Below are 23,493 nucleotides of genomic sequence, written 5' to 3' on the forward strand. Positions count from 1 at the left end.
ATTACATATTTTCATCATCTTTGTACTAGGGCCCTTGGGCAAGTGAACACTTTCCCCACGAGGGACACTGTCCAAGTGGCAACTATTGCATGAGCATTTGTTGGGAATAAAGGGTCATCGTGCCTTTTATATGTGCACGGGTGTGAACACACCCTTAGCACATTGTACTTTCATACATATATCTATCTAAAAACCTAAAGTGGTACACTCATCATTGTATCGGAAAACGTGTTCACTCTCTACTCTGCTCTCTCACACTCTCTCTCTCTCACTCGGCATAACGACCGTCTGCCTTGATCTCCGTGCCTAATCGATTCCTATAAACTTGTATCAGAGCATAGAATGCACGCTCCCCGAGGTCAAAGGCAGCTCACGTATAGCTACTGAGTGTGTGACCGTCAACAGACAGGAAACGAGTAGCAGTTCCAAGTTGCAGTCGCAGGTAAAGAACGTCAGTAAACAGTCGAGCTAGTCATGAGTTGCAGGCATCGTGGGTAGTCAGGTGTGAGCAGGAGTCGCTGGCGGATTGCTGGTGGGCAACAGTCGGTGACGGACTAGCTGCGTGACAGATAACGGACTGCAGTTGATCGGGGGTCCAGCGTAGACTACGGCGACTACAGGCGTGACGCGATGGGTAACAGCGGGCGCTGACGAGCACGACCAGCCGGCGAGGTTCCAGGCTCACAGCGATGCCTGGCGGATCAACAAACCTGTCGAAAAAAAATCTTTTTTTTTAATTTATACCCACTGATGGGGTTTCGCACGTGTAAGCACAAAATCTCAAATTTGTGCAATTCTGGCCCAGAAAGTTGGGGCTTCACCAGACTGAGCACTGTTTGTGAAAAATTGAGGCATCTGCGTTGGAATTGCAAACATTGTGCGCATATGAATTGGGGATTTTGCCAAAATTGTTGAAATTTTGCTCATTTGAGTGAAATTTCTCAACATTTGGCCCATAAATTTGGGCCTTTTCCCAGATTTGGGAAATTTGATGTAGGACAAGCAAATTTGTCTCAGGAATTGCAGGAATTTGTGACATTTTGTCCCCGACATTTAGGGCTTTTAATGTACATGCAAAAAATTGGGCTGAAATTGACCCAATTTCTCGACATTGAGGCACATTGGACCCCGTGCAATTTGGGGCTTTTGCGATTTTGGCAAAATTTGTGCAACATTTCGTCACTTTATGTACATACAAGTTGAATTCCACGCAATCTGGACATCAACACTTGGCAAATTTAGGGGGTTTTGCTGAAATTTCTTTATTTTGGCAAAATTGGACGGTCCTATGCATGACAGAGGAAATGCAGATGTGTGTTTGACGCTTTTGAGCACAAAATTTTGGGGCTTTTGACCGTTCGTGTCAAATTTTATGCTCGTAGGTACATGTACAACAGAAATTGCAGCTGAAATTTTGGGATTTCTCATGTAATTTGATGCACATGCCCTTGGAACAACTGTAATCAGTTGGATAATGCTGTAGCACTTGTTTTGGCGCTTCTGAAAACTTAATTACAGATCTGAAATCTGTACTTCTGCGTGGTCATTTATTGCAGATTGGTACTTGTTTGTACCTTGGTCACTTGGGTGAGAGTTTGGGCCTGCATTTGCTTGTTTTTTTATCACATTTGGGCTGAAAATCATGGCTGGCAGCAATGACAGCAGTAATTTGATGCACATAAGGAAGCTTGAAGGCGCACATAATTTTGCAATTTGGCAAAAACAGTGCTACAATATCCTGTTACAAAAGAAGCAGGCAAAGCCGATCAAAACCAAAGGGGCAAAGCCCGCGGACATGGATCAGGATGATTGGGATGAGTTGAATGAGCTTGCACGCTCAACCATAGAGCTCTCAATTTATGATGCCTTGCTGTTCAACATTGAACGTTTGGATTCTGCATATGCTATATGGACTAGACTGAAAGAACTGTATGCACAGAAGAGTGCTGCAAGCAAAGTGTATTGGCTGAAAAAGCTTATGGATTTGCGTATAAAAGAAGGTACAGCAATGTCTACTCACTTGAGTGAGTTTAACTCCATTTTCAGCCAGCTGGTTGCCTTGAAGTTCATGATTGATGAGGAATTTAAGGCTACTTTCTTGCTTTGCACTCTACCAGAGAGTTCGGATACATTCAAGACTGCTATGAGCAATTCTAATGTGATCCTTTTGTATGCTGATATAGAGAGTGCTCTACTTATGGAAGAGATGAATCGGCACAACAATGCATCCAGTAAGTCTTCCAGTGCTTTGCATCCTAGGGGCAGATCACAGCAAAAGGGCAAATATGATGGCAAGGGACGTAGTAAATCATGTGGCAAAGATGTTGAATGCCATCATTGTGGCAAGAAGAGTCACTTTAAACGTAACTGCTACAAATGGAAAAAAGAGAAAGGAAAAGGCAAGAAGACAGATGATTGCAAGGAAGAGAAGAAGGACAGTCAGCCTAAGAAAAGCAATGTAAAAATTGAAGAGGTAAATGTAGTCACTCATGACAGTGACAGTGGGAGTGATGTACTCTTTCTCTCTTCACATTTTGGTACACATGCTTTACTTGCAGATACAGATGATGACATGCATACCTGGATTCTTGATTCAGGTGCTTCCTTTCATGTCACCCCTCATCATGAGTGGTTTTCCACCTATACAGGGGGTCGACATGGTGTTATCCATCTTGGGGACAACTATCCATGTGAGATTGCAGGTATTGGCAGTGTGCAGTTACAATTTCAGCATGGCTCTGTCTTTACACTTCAACAAGTACGGCATGTACCTCAGCTCAAGAATAGCTTAATTAGCACAGGGCAGCTAGATGATGATGATTCTCATACCACCTTTGGTGATGGAAAATGGAAGATCTATAAGGGATCTAGGGTTATTACTAGAGGTTGCAAGAGTGATATTTTGTATCCACTTCATGTATCTAGTGTGCGTGACCATGTTGTTGCCGTGACCGAGCAGCCAAGCATTTCTTTGTGGCATGGCCGGTTGGGACACATGAGTCAAACAGGAATGAAAGTGCTTTCTCGTTTGGGTTACTTGCCTTGTCTTCATTATGCTGATTTTGAGTATTGTGATCATTGCATTTATGGCAAACATGCACACACGTCTCACAAAAAGTCTCTTTCTTTGAAATCTTCTCCTCTAGAGTTAGTACATTCCGATGTATGTCAAATGCTAGGATTATCTTTAGGGGGAAAGAAATATTTTGTCACCTTCGTCGATGATGCTACACGGAAAGTATGGGTTTACCCTATTCGTAGCAAGGATGAAGTGCTTAACAAGTTTACAAAATTCTTGGGATTGGCTGAAAATCAGACAAATAAGACACTTAAGTATCTTCGCTCTAACAATGGTGGGGAATATGTGTCCAAGGCCTTTTAGACATTTTGTGACAGCAAAGGGATAAAGAGGGAGCTCACTGCCCCTCATAATCCACCCCAAAATGGAGTTGCAGAGCGTATGAATCGGACCATATAGGATAAGGTCCGTACGATGCTGTCTCATGCTGCATTACCCCATGGTTTTTGGGCAGAGGCTGTTATGACAGCCGTTCACTTGATTAATCGGTCACCAAACAGGTCTTTGGGTGGGGAGAGTTCCCCAAGAAACGTGGTCGGGCAAGCCACCTTCATATCCTCATCTGAAAGTGTTTGGCTGCGAGGCTTTTGCACACATTCGTAAAGAAAAACACAGCAAACTTAAGCCAAAGTCCTGTAAATGCATTTTCCTAGAATATGGTGATGAGGGTGAAATGGGGTATAAATTATGGGATCCCGAGAAAAGGAAAGTAGTACGCAACAATGACGTTATCTTCCGGGAAGATCGCATGCACAAACAGCCCGAAAAGACTGAGGAGGTCCATAGGGTTGTATTCCGGGAAGAAATACCTTTTGGACAGCAAAATGTGCCCGTTGTACAACAGCAAATACCTGCTGTAAATGAACCTGTAAATGCAGGAAATGATGCTGGAAATGATCAGCCAGCTATTGCCCATGAAAATGAGAAATTACATGTGCAGGAACAGCAAGGACAGCAAGCTGTTAATGCTGATTTGCAGGCTGAAATGCTAGGACAGCATGCTAAAAATGGAAATTTGCAGGAACAGCCAGCAAACAATGACCATTGGGTTAGGAGATCGTCTAGGGCTACTAGACAACCTGACGGGTTTGTTCCTGTGCAATTAATATAGGTGAGTATGTCGCGTTGACAAACTATTGGAACCGTCTTGCTTCAAGGAAGCAATGGAGAGACAGAATAGCAAGAAATGGTATAAAGCCATGCTGTCAGAGATGGAATCTCTTTAAAAAAATGGCACTTGGGACTTGGTGGAGTTGCCTAAAGGGCAGAAAACCCTCCATGCAAATGGGTTTACAAGATGGTCACTTCTGGTTCCTCACCAAAGTACAAAGCAAGATTAGTTGCAAAAGGGTACAAGCAGGAGCATGGAATTGACTTTGATGAGATTTTCTCTCTTGTAGTCAATGACTACATTGAGAACCATTTTAGGCTTGGTTGCAATTGAAGATATGGAACTCATACAAATGGATGTAAAGACTGCATTTTTACATGGTGATCTGCATGAAGACATATATATGCAACAGCCTAAAGGGTTTGTTGAACAAGGGAAAGAAAAAATGGTATGTAAACTCAAAAGGAGCTTGTATGGGCTGAAACAAGCACCAAGAGAATGGTATCATAAGTTTGATACATTCATGCAGTCCCAAGGCTTTCATAGAAGTCAAGTGGATCACTGCTTGTACACCAAGAAGGCAGCAGATGGCAACCTGATTATCTTGGTTTTGTATGTTGATGACATGCTGATTGCTGGCAGGGATACTCATGCCTTGGATTCATTAAAGCAAAGTCTTCATGGGAGCTTTGACATGAAGGATCTGGGTGATGTAAATCACATTCTTGGCATGCGAATACTCAGAGATAGATCGAAAGGCTTACTCTATCTATCTCAACAGGAGTATATCTCCAAAGTTTTATAACATTTCAATATGGAAGGGGGGAAAACAATTGGGGTTCCATTGCCTCCATATGTGAAACTCAGTGCAGAGGACAGCCCTACATCTGATGATGAGAAGGTTGAAATGGCCAAGATACCATATGCTTCAGCTGTTGGCAATTTGACGTATGCTATGGTTGCTACACATCCTGACATTGCCTTTGCAGTGGGAGTGGTTAGCAGATACATAGCAATCCCTGGCAAGAACCATTGGGATGCAGTGAAAGGTATTATGAGATACCTCAAAGGCACAAAGGAATTGTGCATCTGCTTTGGAAAGCAGAAGGCATCTGTTGTTGACTTTACGGATGCAGACTATGCGGGTCATGCGGACTGCAGAAAGTCCACTTCTGGGTATGTTTTTACTTTCACAGGAGGAGCAATCTCTTGGATCTCCAAGCTACAAAAGTGTGTTGCATTGTCTACTATAGAAGCAGAGTATGTAGATGCCACTAAGGCATGCAAGGAGGCTTTATGGCTTTCACGTCTGGTGGGAGAACTTGGCATCTTAGAGTTACCTGTTCTCCATTGTGATAGTCAGAGTGCTATCATGCTAGCATGGAATCTTGTCTTTCATGCAAAGACAAAGCACATACAGGTGAAGTACCACTTCATTAGAGATGTACTTGACAGCAAGAGCATTGAGCTTATCAAAGTGCATACGGATGATAATCCTGCAAATCTTCTCACGAAGGGTCTTCCAACAAAGCAGTTTGCTCATTGCCGACAGATGATGGAAGTTGGATAGGTATATTTATTTCAGCTTTGTACATACCTAGACTTAGCTGATTCTTTTCTTCTCTTAAGGCACATTGCCTTTAGGTGGAAGGTTGTTGGGAATAAAGGGCCATCGTGCCTTTTATATGTGCACGGGTGTGAACACACCCTTAGCACATTGTACTTTCATACATATATCTATCTAAAAACCTAAAGTGGTACACTCCTCATTGTACCGGAAAACGTGTTCACTCTCTACTCTGCTCTCTCCTGCTCTGTCTTGCTCACTGGGCATAACGACTGCCTGCCTCGATCTCCGTGCCTAATCGATTCCTATAGCATTCTTCAACATGTAGCATTGTATCTCCACCTCACTCTTCTCATTCCCCTTTTTGGGCCTGAGAGGGGGTGTCAAGAAACCCTTCACCCACAATTCGCATTTTTGTGTTTCTATGCTTTACATTTAGGATTTGCAGCCCCAAAAAGGAGCGCCACCTAGAAGAACTATGCCTATTTATAGGCCACTCTCTCATTCATTCCTTATAGTTGATTCATTCAGTTTGTCACCTTTTCTCTCCAGCCTCTCCACTACCCTCATACCCCTTTAGGAGGACATTGCGGTTCGTGGTTCGTGGTTCGTGGTTCATGGTTCGTAGTTGTCTTCATCATCTTCCTTGTGCTACGGCACCCTTGTTCCCTTGTATCACATTCATTCCATTCATCGGAGTTTCCTTTCTCTTCTCTTCTCTTCTCAGTGTTTGCTGAGTTCACTCCGTGTTTCTCCCCGCAAACCCTACTACTGTCTCGCTGGTGCATCGTCCTTTGACATAACCAACAAGCTTTCTCATTAAATTTGCCCCTTGATTCACCCGGGAATTGGCCCTTCAATTGACCCTTGGGTGGTAAAATCTAACCCCAAATGCAATTGGGATGGCCAGCTTCTTGAAATGTCTAGCGATTCCTCAAATTCCAAGTGTTGATTTCAAGTAGCCTTCAATTTTGTGGCACATGGCCCAAGATGGTTGCTAAACCCTAATTTCTACTATAAATTAGAGCTTACAGTAGCAAAAACACAACTACTCTTCACTGGGGTCTGAAAATGGCTGAAATTCTATTGAGGGATTTCTTGTGGAGAGAGAAAGAGAGAGACGAGGAAAGAGAAATTTCTGAATTCTGTCGTGATTAAGTGCTCAAATTTGCTACTACTCTGCTGGAAATGGCTAAATGACTAAAGTCCAACACCAACAAGAGCCCCACATGCAGTTGCTTGCCCCTATGGGCCCCAAACTTGTTGTCACTTGCTTGCAGACAGTCTACATGGGTTGTCACCTGCCTCCAATGGCCTTGTGATCAACTGGCAACAGTTCTCTGGCAATCTACAATGGCTAGGCCGATCACCAACAGTTGGAAAGTTGCAGCAGCAACTCTCTCTCCTACTCTGCCAACCTCCACAATGCTAGAGTGATCCTCTAATAGCCTCCAATAACCTTTCCCCCAATTACATGGGAAAATTTTGCCATTTGGCAACCTGTTTTACCACTTTGCAACCTTCTAAATGGACTTTTCAACAATTTAAATTAATTTTCAGAATGAATAACTTTGAATTTTAGTTTAGCCCTTTGTTCCTACTCAGAGAATTAGTAATGCCCATCCACAATTAAATTGGCTAGGCCATTTTGACTCCCAAGTGGTCATGTGCATGAATTGGCCCTTTAACTAAAATTGATTTATTAATTAATGGCTAGTTCCTAGTATCACCACTACTTATTGATCAATTAAACACCCTAGGCCAGAGCCGACACCACGCACCACCTAGTACATATCTAGAATAACTTATTATAACTTTCTCCTTTAATACCTATTAACATCTCAGGCTCCTTGACCCAGCACTCTGACTTAACAAACTTTCGCATCCCATATGCACCTCATTTGTACATGTTTCATTGACATCTAGCCAAAATGCCAAGCACAGCATTTTGGTTCCCCTCCCCGTGCGATGTCCGGTTTCATGGTTTCAAGTCTATCACAAGGACCTATATTTTTTATTACATTGCTTTGGCATAGTTAAGTTATGCACATGTAAGGTGCACATATGAAGTGCAAGTTATTTTGGGCACAATGTCACGAGGATGTGAAATTTTGATGCTTTGCTTAGAATTTCATTGTGTAGTAATCAAAAGTGCATATGTGAGTTCCACATGTGATGTGCAAATTAGTTGTTCCACAATAACCGGCCAAGGACCTCGAGATGTCAATGGGTGTCAAAGGCATAAGTTGTACTAGTTTATCTTTTGCAGGTACTAGGTGGTACCTCGTGTTAGATTTTGGATTAGAAGATTTTAATGTCAGTGATGACATTAGGAACTAGGCATTAATTAATTAATTAATTAATGCCAATTCAAGGGCTATTACATACTCGAGAATACTTGGATTTTCAATATTTAATTTAATTGTTGATGGGTATAGTTAATTTTCATGCAAGAATTAATAATTAAATTAATTTTCAATATTTTGATCATTTATCTAATTGGGCTGAAAATTGCTGGAAAATGCAATTAGAAGGCTGCCACTTGGCAAAACTTGCCCATGCAAGTGAGGGAAAGGCTATTAGAGGCTAGTAAAGCTTCACTCCAACATGGTGGAGATTGAGAGCGGAAAAGAGTGTTGTTACTGCAATTTTCAAGCCATTCCTAATCAGCCCAACCATTGGAGGCCATCAAAGAGCTGCCCCCAACTGATCACGAGGCCATTGGAGACAGGTGCCAATCCATGTAGGCTATCTACAAGCAAGTGACCACATGGGGGGGATCCTGTTCATGGTGCACTGCGATAAATTTGTTAGCGATCAGAGCCAGGCGGTCCAGTCGGACTGTAGCCAGGCTGTACAGTGGGACTGTGCAGTCGGACTGCCACGTGGCAGTCCGACCTGGTACAGTACAATCGGCAGCCGACAGGCAGTTATTTGGTGCCCAGTTCTTGGCTATTTATAGCCGTGATTTCCAGCAGTCTCCTACACATTCTTCTGCTCGCAGATTACAGGCTGGAGGCTCGCACAGATTCTATCTCTGTTCGCAGATTTCAGACAGGAAATCGTGCAGACTGCAACGGACTTCGAGGTGAACAGCAGGTTGCATCGTCGAGGTGGAGACACGCAGTCCAGCGCACTGCGCCCGTGTATATATCTGCATATCTTTGTATACAGCACACTTTATACAGCAGATCTTCATCTTCCACTGTCTCTTTCTCTCTCCTCTCTCTCTTTGTGTTCTCTCTCTCTCAGTCCTACGCTTCCGCACCGCTGCACTCTGACATGGTATCAGAGCAGTGTAGAAGGGCTGACTGAGTGTAGAACCAACCTGAAGAGGAGTTTCCATCGCGACACAAGGCTGTGTTTTCAGCGTTTGAGGGCAGGCAGGAGGGTTGTGCCTCGGAACAAGGCTGAAGCGAGCATGGGCGCGCGGGAAAGGAGTCCAGGTGGTAGATTTGCTGCTGTTTACTGCTGTTTGACGAGGAGGAAATTTGAGTTTTCAGCTTTCAAGTGCAGGTTTTGCTTTTTCATCGCCTCCAGCGGGTGAAGAAGTTTCAGGACACGGAAGAGCCCTAGCAGGCTGAGCTTTCACAGTCAGAGGGGGCTGCTTTTGCGTTTGTGAAGGCATTACAGGTGAAGATGTCTACAGAGATTGACTTGGAGTTCCAGACGATTATGGACCGGAAGGTGCCTGTCTTACCGGCTCTTCCCGCAGATCAGAAGCTCGATGGCGACAATTACCGCATCTGGCGCGTGATGATGTTGGCCATCCTTGAGTCATACGATTTGGCGGAGCTTGTACAGGAGATCGACCGGCCCTCGGTGAGAGATGAGTCCAAACTCTCTTCCGATGCTCATGCGGAGTTGGCCAAGGCACAGTCTCACTGGGACAAACTGAATGCCAGGATTCGTTCCTTTCTTTTTCTGTCTTGTACTACAACCGTGATAGCTCACATCGAGCACCTGACGGTGGCTCGGGAGATATGGCTGGAGCTTGATCAGATGTATAACCGGATGACCCTTATGAAGCGGGTTTCTTTGGAGGTGCAGATGCGGACCTTGTCCGTGAACAAGTCTTCTTCGTTGCGGGAGCACATCAACAAGCTTAGACAGCTTCAGATGCAGGTTCAAAATGCAGGGAAGCCGATTTCCTCCGAAGACATGGCGATCACACTCGTCCCAGTTGCCGCCACGATTCGGTGCTTTCTACTCTGCCCTCATTGCTTCGGGGCGAGAGTCCACTCTTCGGTGGGAAGAGTTGGTTCCTATGGTTTTGGACCAAGAGGAACAACTGAAGGGACAGAATGCTTCCAAGTCGGAGGCACTAACAGGTCAAGCCTCTCAGAAGAAGGGGAAGGACCAAAAGAAGAAAAAGGGGGATAACAAGTCAAAGAAGGACAAGGACAAGGACAAAGAATCCACATGCCATATTTGTGGAAAGACCGGCCATTGGAAGAAGGATTGCCCTGACAAAGACAAGAAGGACAAGAAGGATTCTGGAGCGGTGGCTGCACCCTCATCAGCTGCGTTTCTTCATCTAGCTGTCATTGAGGACTCTACACCGAATGCTTTTGATGCTGCAATGATAGCTCCCCAGGCTCGAGAGTGGATCGTAGACAGTGGTGCCTCCCAGCACATGACTCCTTCATCAGATGGTGTTGCCCATTTGCGACCTTCGCGTGGGCAGATTCTCTTGGAGATAGCTCTTTAGTGTCTATTGCAGGACGGAGTGAGATGCAGCTTATTCTAGATGGACGTGGTGGTACCCATACCTCAGAGGTCTTGCATGTACCAGGTTTAGGGTATCATCTATTGTCAGTTCATAAGATTTGTTCCCTTGGACTTATGGTGGAGTTTGACAGTGATTCGGTACGAGTCCTTGATCGTGGGTCAAGGAAGGTTCTCTCATCAGGATATGAGGAGAACGGCATCTACAAACTGAAGTCTTCTACCGCCCTCTCTACTCTTCTTCTTACCTCTCAGACATAGTCAGAGCTATGGCATGCTCGGTTTGGTCACCTTAACTATGATTATCTTCGGAGGGCGTCACGTGGACAGCTTGTTCGAGGGTTGCCAGACATAGTGGTGAGCCCGCAGCCATGCATCTCCTGCATTCGTGGGAAACAGCATAGGAATGCGACTCCCAACAAAGCTTCGCGGCGGTCTACTTCACCCATGGAGCTTGTATCTACGGATCTTTGTGGCCCTATGAGGAACAAGTCCTTGAGAGGAAGTTCGTACTTCATGTTGATCGTAGATGACTACAGCAGGATGACATGGGCCTATTTCTTGGCGTTGAAGTCAGAAGCTTTCTCCCACTTCAAGGATTGGCTTCTCTTTGAGGAGAACTGATCAGGCCGGCGCTTGAAGACCTTGCGATCCGACAAGGGTGGTGAATTTGTTTCTAATGAGTTTGCTCATTTTTGTGCAGATAAAGGTATTCACCAGGAGTTTGCTAATACCCACACTCCTCAAGAAAATGGCATTCTTGAACGGAAGAACCGAAGTGTGATCGAGATGGCGCGAATGAAGAAGGCAGATATGTATATGGGCTGTCGAATGTATCTTCACCGGACGATCTCTCTCCCACTTGAAAAACCAAGTGAAGATGACCAAAGGCTAGCCAACCTATAAATAGGCAAGAAATAATCAATTAAATAATCAAGTCAACCAGTTAAAACTAGACTACTGCAAAAGTGGAATCATAGCAATAAATAATGATTTAAAAATGTTGTGTGCTAATGCCTATGCCATGTGGCATCTACATAGCCTGCATGGCCACTAGCCAGCTGCATTAAACTATCCGACTTATATCCAAGAAATGTGTAACTATGCCCAAGCATGCTAACTGTACAATAGTATACTTACTGCCAATGCCCGTCCAAGGGATGACTAAATTTCTAATATCCCCTCTCAGATCCTGGACACGGCATAAGGCTCAATGACCGCGAGTGCCATCGAAGAACGGCCTCAAGAAGAGCCTTTGTACACAAATCTGCCAAGTTATCCTCCATCTTGTAGTACACCACATCAATGGTCTCATCTAAGATCTCCCGAATGAAATGATACCATATCTCAATGTGCTTGGACCTAGCATGGAATACGGGATTCCCCGTGCTAAGCAATGCAACTCTCATTCTCGCAGTGCAATGTAGTAGGACCTGCCAAGCTCTCCTAACAGTCTGAACATCAGAACTATTCGAGTGAAACAAGGATGCCCACTCTTTTTGGGCCATATATTGATGAGATATCAAATTATATTGATAGGCAAAGTATTAATACCTCTACTATTGTATGCAAATAATATCTTGCTCATCTCAAACACCCAAGAGGCGTTGTAGGACACCTAGATGCATTACATGCCTTTTGCCAAGATAGAGACCCTACAATGAACCTTCGAAAGACCAAGGTAATGGCATTTAACACCTTCACCTAGTGGATCAGACAAGTAGTGCCTCAGTTTAGATACGGCGAGGAGACAATGGAGCACGTCCAAAGATATATCAATCTAGGGATTACTTTTGTGTGGCCAAGATTGAAAGATTCACTATGAAGAGAGCAGCTAAGGATAGACTTACCCAAGACTATGCGGCATTAGCAACCATGGAGAACCAATGCACACACATATAGTTCCACAACCCTAGAGGAAGCTCTAGCTCTTAAACATTGATTATGCTAGCAATCTTATATGGAGCTCCTATTAGGAGGTCGAGCTGCTATCATAAGAGAAGATCCACAACAAATCTGAATGGGAGTAGATGGAGATACCCCTATTGATGATGATCTCCACGATGATTGGGAGTAAGACCTCAATGCCACATGAGACCATTATGTGAGATGGAAGCATCACCTAGTAGGACTCGGGCCCTTTTCCAAGCATTGATTTTTATGCACAAGCTTTGGAGCCTTTCGAGACACTGATACTCTAGACTTGCTCTAGAGTCATCTAGACAACTAGCATTGCAGGGTGACATTGAGTGTCAGTATGCTCAAACAAACACATGAACACAACTACATGGGCTATGTATAAATCACCTTCCGTCTCATAGTACAGCTTGGATTCCCCTTTCCAGGAGATCAGTCAGATAAGCTGAACAAGATCATTAAGATAGATATTATCCAACTACAAACAACCAACACTTGATTGACACCTACCAAGGATCTACAGACAAAGATGGCTTTCTACCACAAAGCATCTTCTATACTTATCCCTTGATGGTTTTGTGATCTGGCCGACGTACATGGACACACGCTTGTCCTATTAGTGTGCCATTGGCCAGCTCCACACTGAGATCTGGCTGAGGTACATGGACACACACTTGTCCTTATAGTGTGCCATTGGCCACTCGGCACATCCTGACACCAATTATGAATGTAGATTGATCACTATGGAGTAGATTCCCTTGCCAAAGGAGCAGATCTACCAGCTTTGCTAGCTTGAGCCCAGTGTACTATGAGATCAGAGGGTGCTTCCATTGCTAATTCCAAGAGGGATTTGAACAACTATCTGAGGTGATGGAGTTCGTAGATCAATGTTGCCTTGAACTCTTCCTCTTGGAGCTACGCTAACATAGAGGCCACCTTGTATAGTCCCAAGGGAGGCAACTTGGCGATACACAGCAACACACCCTTACTGACTTTTTCAAAGCTACAACTACATCTGACATTTCAAAGCACACACCAAATCAACATGTGGTTGCACTATAGGGAATCACCTTCAATAGAGCCATTGAGAGTGCAGAGCACCGGCCACAGCCCGCTGGTTCACATTGCTCGAGACACCACCAAAGGATACACATGATACCGCCATGCCATCAAGCAGCCCTACCTCGACACTTCACTTTATCCATGTAAATAGATCCATGAGAGATATCTTGTTGTTTCTAGTATTTTTAGTTATTTGATGTTTACTAGCTAGATGTTTCCTCTTACATTAAGGTTCTTTATTCTACTTGGGAAACATGATAGTTCCTTGAATTTCAAATGTATCTATTTCTGTCTCATATGGAGAATTGGCCTTTTGTAGACATTAATACAGCCTTCTTTCTTTCTTTCTTTCTCTCTCTCTACAACAAGCATACATAGATTCATACATACGAATTGAGTGTTTGCCAAGAATGTTCCAAGAGAAGCAACTTACAAGAAATCGTTGGTCATTTGACATAGCAGTATCAGTTACTGTCCATCGAAGCTGTCGTGCAAGAATGTCCTTCCGAATAGTCCACCCTTGATCCACATTATATATACGGATATGACGCTCCTATTAGTTGACCACAAAGGAAATTAACTATGTGCATACTTCTTTGATAAAGCATTGTAAAGTGATGTCTTTTTGGGAGAATATAAGATTTTTATAGGGCACCTGAAATCCACCAACAAAAAGAGAGCCATCTGCAGAAAACTTTCCAACATAGACTCTACTACTCATCTGATCAATAACTCTTGGACTGTCCACAGGTAGATATCTAGCTGTCATATGGCAACATTCAGCTCGAGACCACCGCCCAAGCTTTGATATGTTCATCTCTCTCCCAGACAGCATAGTTAAAGTTGAAACATATCCATCTCTGACAGGACCAAGTTTAACATATTCTTCGCTTGGGGAAACCCGTGCTTTTGTCAAACCTGTGATATCATGATCTAAATGGACTCTCTCTACCCCTGTCTCTCTATTGGACAGGGCTGATTGAGTTTGGAGACGCCTCCCTTTACCCTGCTCTTCATCTAAACACATGTCAGCTTCACATTCTGAATCAGAATCCTTGTTTGAGTCAGGCTCCTCATCGCTACTTCCCTCAGAATCCAGTTGCTGCCATGCCCTTCTTGTCCTACTATGTGAACCCTGATCCTGGCCTGCAGTTGTGTTTCCACTTCTGAAAAGGGGTCCCAAGCTTGGAATGTCTTGCATGCGGACTCTGCGAGCGAGGCGGACAGCTCGCAGATAGAAGCTAGAGGTGATATCATTTGTTCTTCCAGGAGACGCCATTATAGAAGACAAACTAAGAAGTGTAGACTTTGTTTTAAGTAGCTTCTTCTCTGCAACTGCTAGAAATCGCCATCACAGGGTGGAGGGCAGCAGCAGAACTGCTTGACAGCCCAATAAATCTGCAAGCAAAAGAAAAGTTCATGCACCTGTAAATGTAAATGTGCACTGTCAAATATTTAGGCTGAAGACTTCCAGCTTCATTGGGTGATTCGTTCAACATACTATTTGACAGAATTAAACCAACATAATTTGGTGAATTTACAGATCAGTATGATCCATCTCTTTGCTTGATCACAGCCTGTCTGATTGGCAAGGTGTGCTAAATATCATTCAGCATAACTAAACCACTAACCTACCTGATTAACTGAAGTGAAGCAGAATAAAATCGACACAATTTGGTAAATTTACAGATCGGTATCATACATCACCTTGCTTGATTACAGACCGCCTAATTGGCAATGCGTGCCGAATATCATCTGAAGCATTATCCATCTCTTTGCTTGATTACAGCCTGCCTAATTAGAAATGTGTGCTAAATATCATCTGGAGACCTACTTGGTTAATTGAAGTGAACGAGTTGTGTTACAGGTGTAACGCACCTAAAACCACAAAGTATATTCCGGATTAGACAGGCCAGGAACGCAAACCAGCGTGAACTACTAGCACAGCAGAATCTGATGCTGGAATTGAACCAGAACGAGCGAGTACAGGCGCATCCCTGAGATGAATGCAGAAACAGCAAAAAGGGGATGTTAGCTTCTGATCGAGAAGACCCTTTACCAAATCCTTTTACAAGGTGGTAAAGCACCAAATCGATGGAATTAGGCCTTGGCCGGATAGAAGATGCTCAGTTCCAAGTGGAGTGATGGCAGATTTATAGTTATGGCGCACCTCGAATAATGGAAACGATGAAATCCTAGCAGATTACGTCGAATAATGGACAGAGTGGAGCCTGCAACAGTGGGAACGACAGGAAGATAGCTCGAATTGGTACGGTCTGCGGCTCAAGGCTCACTTGGATAGATTAAATTTTGCCCCTTCTGTCTCAACCTCGATAGAGCTTAGCTTTCAGGAAACGAGGTGATGGTGCAGAACCCTGCAGAACGGGAAGGGGAGATGGGCAAAAGGGAAGATGAAAATTTACAGTGAGTGACTAGAATCGTGACTTGAGAGAGAGAGAGAGAGAGAGCGCTGTAAGTTATCTCGTAGCAATGCAACCGGCCTTGCCGGTCTCTCTCTCTCTCTCTCTCTCAATGCTCAGCCTTCGTGTGCTTTGCTGACCAAAGTACACAAGAAAGATACCACTTGCTAGTAAAATTGGCACCTCATGGTTATAGATCCTTTGCAGGTCCAAACTATTATGTCCATTGATCTCAAACTACTATGTCAGAATCCATTGATGAATGAATATAGCAACTACTATGTGAAAATCCATTGATTTCAAACTATCAAACTACAATGTGAGAATCCATTGATTTCAAACTATTATGCGAGAGTCCATTGATGAATGCATCTAGCATGATACCTTCCATTTTTAACACTCCTTATGAAGCAAACTATTATGTTAGAATCCATTGATTTCATACTATTAAGTCGTTCTTGAATGAACATTGCAATTACTATCTTAGAATCCCTTGATTCCAAACTAATACGTGAGAATCCAATGATGAATGAGTATAGCATGATAACTCGTGTTTTTGCACTCTTAACATAGCACTACATGCAATTATATGATGCTACAAATGAAGATAATGATCTATGTGGGACAATGGCCCATGAGAAGTCAAGTGGCCTAAACTTGTGTAATTTTTGATTAAAAAATAACGATATTTTCTATGTGTAAGGGAAAATTGGATCAAGCCGTTAAATTGCACCTTTCTCAAAAATTGAGGCTTTCAGGATATCCTCTTATCATGGGTGCATAGTCTCAATACCCATGGGTTGGGTTCTACAAGATGGCTTGCCAAAAAAGGTTGGTAGCTTTGATGAAATGCTCATGTCTCACTAAGGTAGGTCTTTGAGCTGACATTAAGGTTTGCACTAGCTACACTTTCTTCTTGGGAAAAGCTGTTGAAAGCATTTGTGCATATGCATCAAATGAGGGAAACTCTTTCTCTCAACACTCTTGTAATTTGTGCCCCTATTGAATCCCAAGTTTCACCCACAATCTTTGGATCTACAAGCTTTGACTTGTCATGTAGTACTATCTTGAACTTGAAAAATACTTAGTGATCTCATTTTTGGCTTCCCATAAAGATTCAAAGGCAGCATGGCTAAAGAAATCAACTCTAAAGGTGTTTACTACTTAGCAAACCATGAGCTATTCGAGACAATTCTCAATGCTAGTACTAGTACCAAGATTGTGCCTTGATCAAGAGTGGGTAGTATGCAAAGAACATGCAATATTTTCCAAATGCAATGTAGGTTGTTATACTGATGATGATGATGATGATGATGATGATGATGATGATGATGATGATGATGGAGAAAGTGGTATAAATGGCTACCCAAGTGAAGGCTACATAAATAAAATAGACCGTGATAACAAAATCCCTCCAAAATGTGATGAAAATGTTAAAAACCTACAACTTGAAGGCTAATTCTCAATGTTACGAAAGCTCCAATGCAATAAGATGAGGTTGCATACATCAAAACTAAATCCAAACTATCTTTATTAGCCATAGTTATGGCTCCTTGAAGCAATCATATTGCTTTGCTAACTGCATGAGATAAGATAGTGCATGCAATGATAAGTTCTCTACCCAATTATATCCTCCCTTTAGAATGAAGCCTACTGTAGTTGAATCCAATACTATTTTAGCCTACTCATGCATATCCATAATAGCACACTAGATACATGCCCATAGGCACATCTTACTAAGGCACCTTGCCCAACCCATGCCTAATGGCTTAAGCTCCGCCCAATTATATCCTTGTTTATGCCTACCCACACCAACACAATGGATACACACCCATAGGGTAATCATACTAAGATAGCTTGCCAAAACCCATGCCTAATGGCTTAAGCCCACTTTGCTTATGCACGCCTCATCCACTAGTCTAGGACAAACATATATTGTTTTTGTTCACATAGTCCCCCTAACTTATCCATGTCCATTTTATGCATGTCACACAAATGCATATTCTATGCAACACCCTACATGTCTTTCAATTTCTCTCAATGCAGCTAGCCTACAAGAAGCAATGTACGATCAAGAAAAAGATCAAGGAATGGATTACTAGTTCTTATTTCTTTATAGATCTAAATTAAAACTAATATGTTTGGCTAGGAGGGGCAACCCTACCCACAAACTACTTCATCTATTAGAGGACCATACAACTTTCACACTTTCATCTCATACGGGTATATCCAAAACAAAGATGCAATTAACTCATGAGTTAATGGAATAAGACATATATGCATGATAAAGATTTGGGTTACTTCCAAAAAAGGTAGGTGTAGCTAATCGAAGCCATTTGGTGTTCCTTTTTCTCTAGTACTATCTTGCTATCATGTATTATATGTAGGCCATTTATCTTCTAATCCCATGCATAAAATATAGATGACCATAGCAATGTTCTCTCCCTCATTCAACTTCAAACATATTGATGCATCTGCCAACTATTTTTCCTCTGCATCTTACAGTTGAATATCTATCAAATGCTTCAGTCATGCTCTAGGAAATCTAGAACTAGGTTTATAAAACACCTTAAAATCATGTAACCAATTAAATGATTCTCTTGTACTTTAAAACACATGCTTGGATCATAGGCCTTGCTATTGGGACTCTAAACCATAAACCACCAAAAACCTTGTGATCATGAGCGATTTATTGAAAGAGTGATACTACATTGTGGACCCAAGGAAACTCCTATCACAAACTCCAAATACACTTGCCCACTTCTAAATATATCCTTTAAAAAAACACCCTTTTTAAGATCATATCATCAATTTTTCGTCCCTTGTGCTTCAAGGTGCAAATTTGTGAGTGTAAGCTTCTGCAATTAAGGTAAACCAATCAAGGATCCATGAACACTTGCCCAATATTTATTTGAGATGGTGGAAACAAGCACTACAAATGATGCAAAAACTTTAGTGCTTCCACCCAAAGGGAATTAGTTTGCCAAAGGTCACCTTAGACACTCTCCAAGCCTCCATGGCACCACATGCACCAAATGACCATCCAAGAGTCGAGGGCCCTCTATAGGATCCCAAACCTTGCATACATTGTATGGAACAAACTGTCAAAGTAGCCCATAGATCATTCCATTATATCCTTGTCTACCACTACCAATTATAGCCTCAAGAATAGTTATATACACCCAATCATGTGAACCCAACTAATGAATCTAGAATAACATACCTCTCATGAAAGGAAATAACTTCTTACGTCATGGTATCCAGACCTGAATTTGCATTTGCATCATTCATTTTAGGTAAACAAGTTATCCTTTCTATATTTGTGTCAACATAATCCTACATAATAACATTGGTATTTCACAACATATTGACAAAAGCCACATCTCCTACAACAAGAGGGGTATTTGAAACCTTGGTTTGTAACCCCTTCAAGGTCAATTCTTTCCAACATCTTCTACTTCATTTCCCACCCTTAAAACTCATGTCATAACACTCATGATTCCATGTCTATAGGTTATATCTATGGTATGTTGTATTGTCATACATGTGTGTGCATGTTTACATGCATGTGTGTATGTCACATATGTACACTCATGATCATGTATCCATATATGTGTAATATTCAAGTCTTCTTGGTACTCTTAAACTTTGGTTATTGCTAAATTTTAACTTGAGAATTGAATGTTTACTCATAGAATCCACATGAATTACAAGGCTGCCATCACAAGCCTTCTTCGTGTATAAATACAGATCCATATCACTATAGGTATATCCTTGGGAATGCATGAAAGCATTGAACTTGTTTTACCATTTCCTAGGTGCCTGCTTAAGGCCATAACTGCTCTTTATTAACTTGTGCACTAGGTGTTACCTGTATTTTCCTCAAAGCCCTTAGGCTACTACATATAAATCTCATCGTACAAGTCCCCATGTAAGAAAGTTGTCTTGACGTCCATCTGATAGAGGTCTAGATCGAGCTATGTAACCAAAGCCAAAACCAAGTGTAGGGTAGTCATCTTGACGAGAGGAGAGAAAACTTCATCGAAGTCACACCATGCTCTTATTTAAAACCTTTAGCAACCAATCTGGCCTTATAGGCTGGCTTGGGGCATCCAGGGGTACTCTTCAACATGTACACCCACTTGCATTGCAAAGGATGTTTTCCACTAGGCAAAGGAGGCAAATCCCATATATGATTTTTTTGCAGTGAGGCATACTCTGACTGCATGGTTCTCTCCCAAGAGTGACTATCATCTTTGCGCATGGCCTCACCATAGGTAAGAGGCTCACCGATGTCTATCACAATAACAAAATCCATAGAGGATGCAAGCTGATTAGGGTGACGTCTATCTCTAGTAGACTAGGCTATGGAGCACATACTTCCTACCTAACTCCATGGTCTTGGGCCACTAATGTATCAACTGCTCCAAGTTGTCTAGCTAGTTATAAAGTAATAGGAGGCTCCTCTTGAAAGATTACCTTACGTACCTCAACAACATGCTCAGCCTGCTTATGCATTTTCTCCTCATGGAAAATAACATCATGGCTACGGATGACCTTCCAAGTAGCCTGTGGATTCCATAGGCAATAGCCCATTTCACCTGCCTCCCCATAACCAAGAAAGATGCATTTCACATACTTAGGATCTAGCTTATTGGACTTGTCCTTGGGACCATGGCAGAAAGCCTCACAACCAAAGACATCCAAATGAGTATATGATGGAGGTTTTCCAGACCATGCTTCCTCTTCAACCTGATAGTCAAGAGCACTATATAGGAATCAATTAATCAAATGTATGGTAGTATTAATTGTCCCAAAAGTGATGTAGTAATCCTGATTGGCTAATCATACTACAAACTTGCTCCTAAATTGTTCTATTCATGTGCTCACCTGTATTGTTCTAGGGTGGGTTGTAAGGGGAGGTCAACTGACACTTAATACCCCTCTCATCACAAAACTACTCAAAGGCTTCAGAGATGTACTCTCCCCCATTGTTAAAACATAGGCATTTCAACCCCTCTCATCACAAAACTACTCAAAGGCTTTAGAGATGTACTCTCCCCCATTGTTAAAACATAGGCATTTCAACCTATATCTAGTCTGATTTTCAAAAAAAGCAAGCCAACACTGAAAGGTAGCTAAAACTTTCGATTTCTAATTTATAGGGTATGCCCAGACTTTATGCGAGTAATCATCAATGAAAGTAACAAAATACGTTGCACCGCCTGACAACTTGCATAGCATAGGTCCACAAACATCAAAATGAACAAGAGCCAAATGCTCACCCATGTGCGCGGATGAAAGATACTGCAAGTGGGTAAGCATTTTCATTTCCTATAGTGACATGTGTCCAAGGTGATGATCCCATAGCGATACATGTGGTATTGCAGCCATTGCCAAAACATGGTCGATAGACGTAGATACAAGTAAGGGATAAAGAGTACCAGACTTTGCACCTTATTCTAGGACAAGATTCCCAAGGATAAGCTTCCATGAGGAATCACCAAAAGGGACAATATAACTTGCATCATCCAATTATCCTACTGAAAGAAGGCTTTTAGTCAAAGCCAAAACATGGTCTATACATTGTCATTACCCAATTTGATAGATCCTATCATTCTACGGTAGGAATGGAACCACTCTTGACGAGGGGTGACATGAAATGAAGTCCATGAATTAAGCAGTCAACATTGAGCATAGGTAAAGGAGATATCATTCAACTTGAAACATCAAGAGAAGAAGTTGCCAATATATAATCATCATCAGAATCAAATTGCACAACATTCATGTCTTCAATCTTGACACTGGACTTGCTAGGGACAATGTTGCGATCATCATTCTTTTCCTACACATTATCCTTTCCCTTATCTTTGTGCTTGTCATTATGCATTTTATGGCATTGTGGCCGAATATGACCCTGCTTTCCACAATAGTGACAAGTCAATGAGGACTTATGGCCACGGGACTTATTATGAGACTGTATATATGACTAAGAAACGAGGCTTCAGAGAGTCTCTCCCATGCCGGTCATTACCGCTCCTACTATTATTGCCTCTGGTTGTCAAAGCATGAAAGGTATGGGAAGCATCAACATTCTTTATATTAACCTCTTCATTCAAGAGCGCACCCTCTACATCCTGTAATTTTATCCCACCAATACGCATATTTTGACACATAGTAGTATGAAATGTGTCCCACGACTTGGGCAATGTAACGAGTAAGAAAAAGGGAGGAAGATTGTCCTTAAATTCAATTCCCTAGGAAGTCAAATAGTTGAAAATAGAATGAAAATTATTTAAGTGGGTGGACATGGAGGTTCCCTCTTTCATATGAAGGTCCATGAGTTGCTTCAACCAATACATTTGAGAGGTAAGGCTCTACTTATCATAGATATTGCGAATCTTATCTATAACTGCCAAAGCAGTTTGCCCGTCAAATACAACATTATAGTAGACCTACTTAGAGAGTGATAAAATGATTGTAGATTTACATAACTTATCCAATTCATCCCAATCCTCTCTATCAAAGCATTCAAGCTTTACATCCTCATGTCTCAATGGCTTAATTTGTAATTTCTACACTATAAACTACAAGATTTATGCCTTCTAATAGTTGTAATTTGTGCCATCCAACTTCTCAATGTTGAAGATAGCATTGTCATTCGATCCATTAGCCATAATGCAAGAGATGAAAGCACACCAAGACAAATAGATAGATGTAAATGATAGCATATAAGCCCCAAAATCACAACCAAATCAAGGGACGAGGAAGAGAAACTACCAAAATGATAAGCTGACCATAAACTATAATCAAGTAACTATCAAATCCAAATGATAAAACTAAAATGATAGGCTATTGTAATAAACTGGAGCAATATGCCAACAACCAATTATGAGTAACCGAGAAAGAAATCGTAGGAAAACAAACAGCATTAAAAGCCGTTACAACTACAATGTGTCAATAACCATATATACGATAGGTGTAGACATCATATATATATATATATATATATATATATATATATATATATATATATATATATATATATATATATATATAGACATAAGTGCTAGGTCCAAAGTGAGTGATTAAATTAGCCCAATGTAGGGTAATTGTATCCAATACATATCAAGAGCACATGTACATGAAGTAAGTCTTCCATGATCTCAGTGAAAGTATGCTCAAGCTCAATTGCATAAATCCAAAACTCTATGGAATATCCAAAGTAGCACATATAACTCCCATTGGAATAAAATTCAATTTCAAAGGAGCAATGCAAGCCCAAAACATCATACATGACATCCGAGTATCCAAGATACACAAACCATAAGCTGAGAGCATAGAACCCAATAGAGTCTTCAAGTTCGTAACTGTGTAAATGATAAAAGTAACCAAGGTATGTAACCGCAACCAAGATCAATGTAATAGAGCCCAAATTTTAGCTCAAAATCATACCATAGCATATTGGGAAGTATGTGTAACAATCGAAGTAGCAATACATCCACTGAGTATCCCATAAACTATCAATGAGTATTAGGCATAAGCTTTTCACTGCTAGTAAATGCTTGCTGCCCTGTTATTACAACATTGAAATGATAGTGAAATCTAA

At 41.9% G+C, this 23,493-nt stretch overlaps 1 protein-coding gene across 7 annotated transcripts in view; it reads right to left on the minus strand.

Annotated features, from left to right (window-relative positions):
• LOC148022094 (transducin family protein / WD-40 repeat family protein) overlaps nucleotides 1–16,003 on the minus strand; it is a 135,171-nt gene extending 119,168 nt beyond the window's left edge. The window contains exons 1-5 of one of the 7 annotated variants that reach the window (XM_087697719.1): nucleotides 15,635–16,003; nucleotides 15,343–15,461; nucleotides 15,172–15,254; nucleotides 14,120–14,862; nucleotides 13,898–14,017 (exon numbers count right to left, since the gene is read on the minus strand). In XM_087697719.1, the coding sequence (XP_087553845.1) occupies nucleotides 13,898–14,017; nucleotides 14,120–14,743 (744 nt within the window). In that variant the 5' untranslated portion in view covers nucleotides 14,744–14,862; nucleotides 15,172–15,254; nucleotides 15,343–15,461; nucleotides 15,635–16,003. Of the gene's footprint in view, nucleotides 1–13,897; nucleotides 14,018–14,119; nucleotides 14,890–15,166; nucleotides 15,259–15,342; nucleotides 15,462–15,634 lie in introns of all 7 variants that reach the window. The other 6 variants (XM_087697722.1, XM_087697721.1, XM_087697720.1 and 3 more) reach the window with 6 other exon arrangements.
• Between the last annotated feature and the right edge of the window lie 7,490 nt (nucleotides 16,004–23,493).

Source organism: Lygodium microphyllum, chromosome 17 (assembly GCF_053477565.2).
Source record: "Lygodium microphyllum isolate KBCC chromosome 17, Lygodium_microphyllum_v1.1.10, whole genome shotgun sequence".
Taxonomy (NCBI): Eukaryota; Viridiplantae; Streptophyta; class Polypodiopsida; order Schizaeales; family Lygodiaceae; genus Lygodium; species Lygodium microphyllum.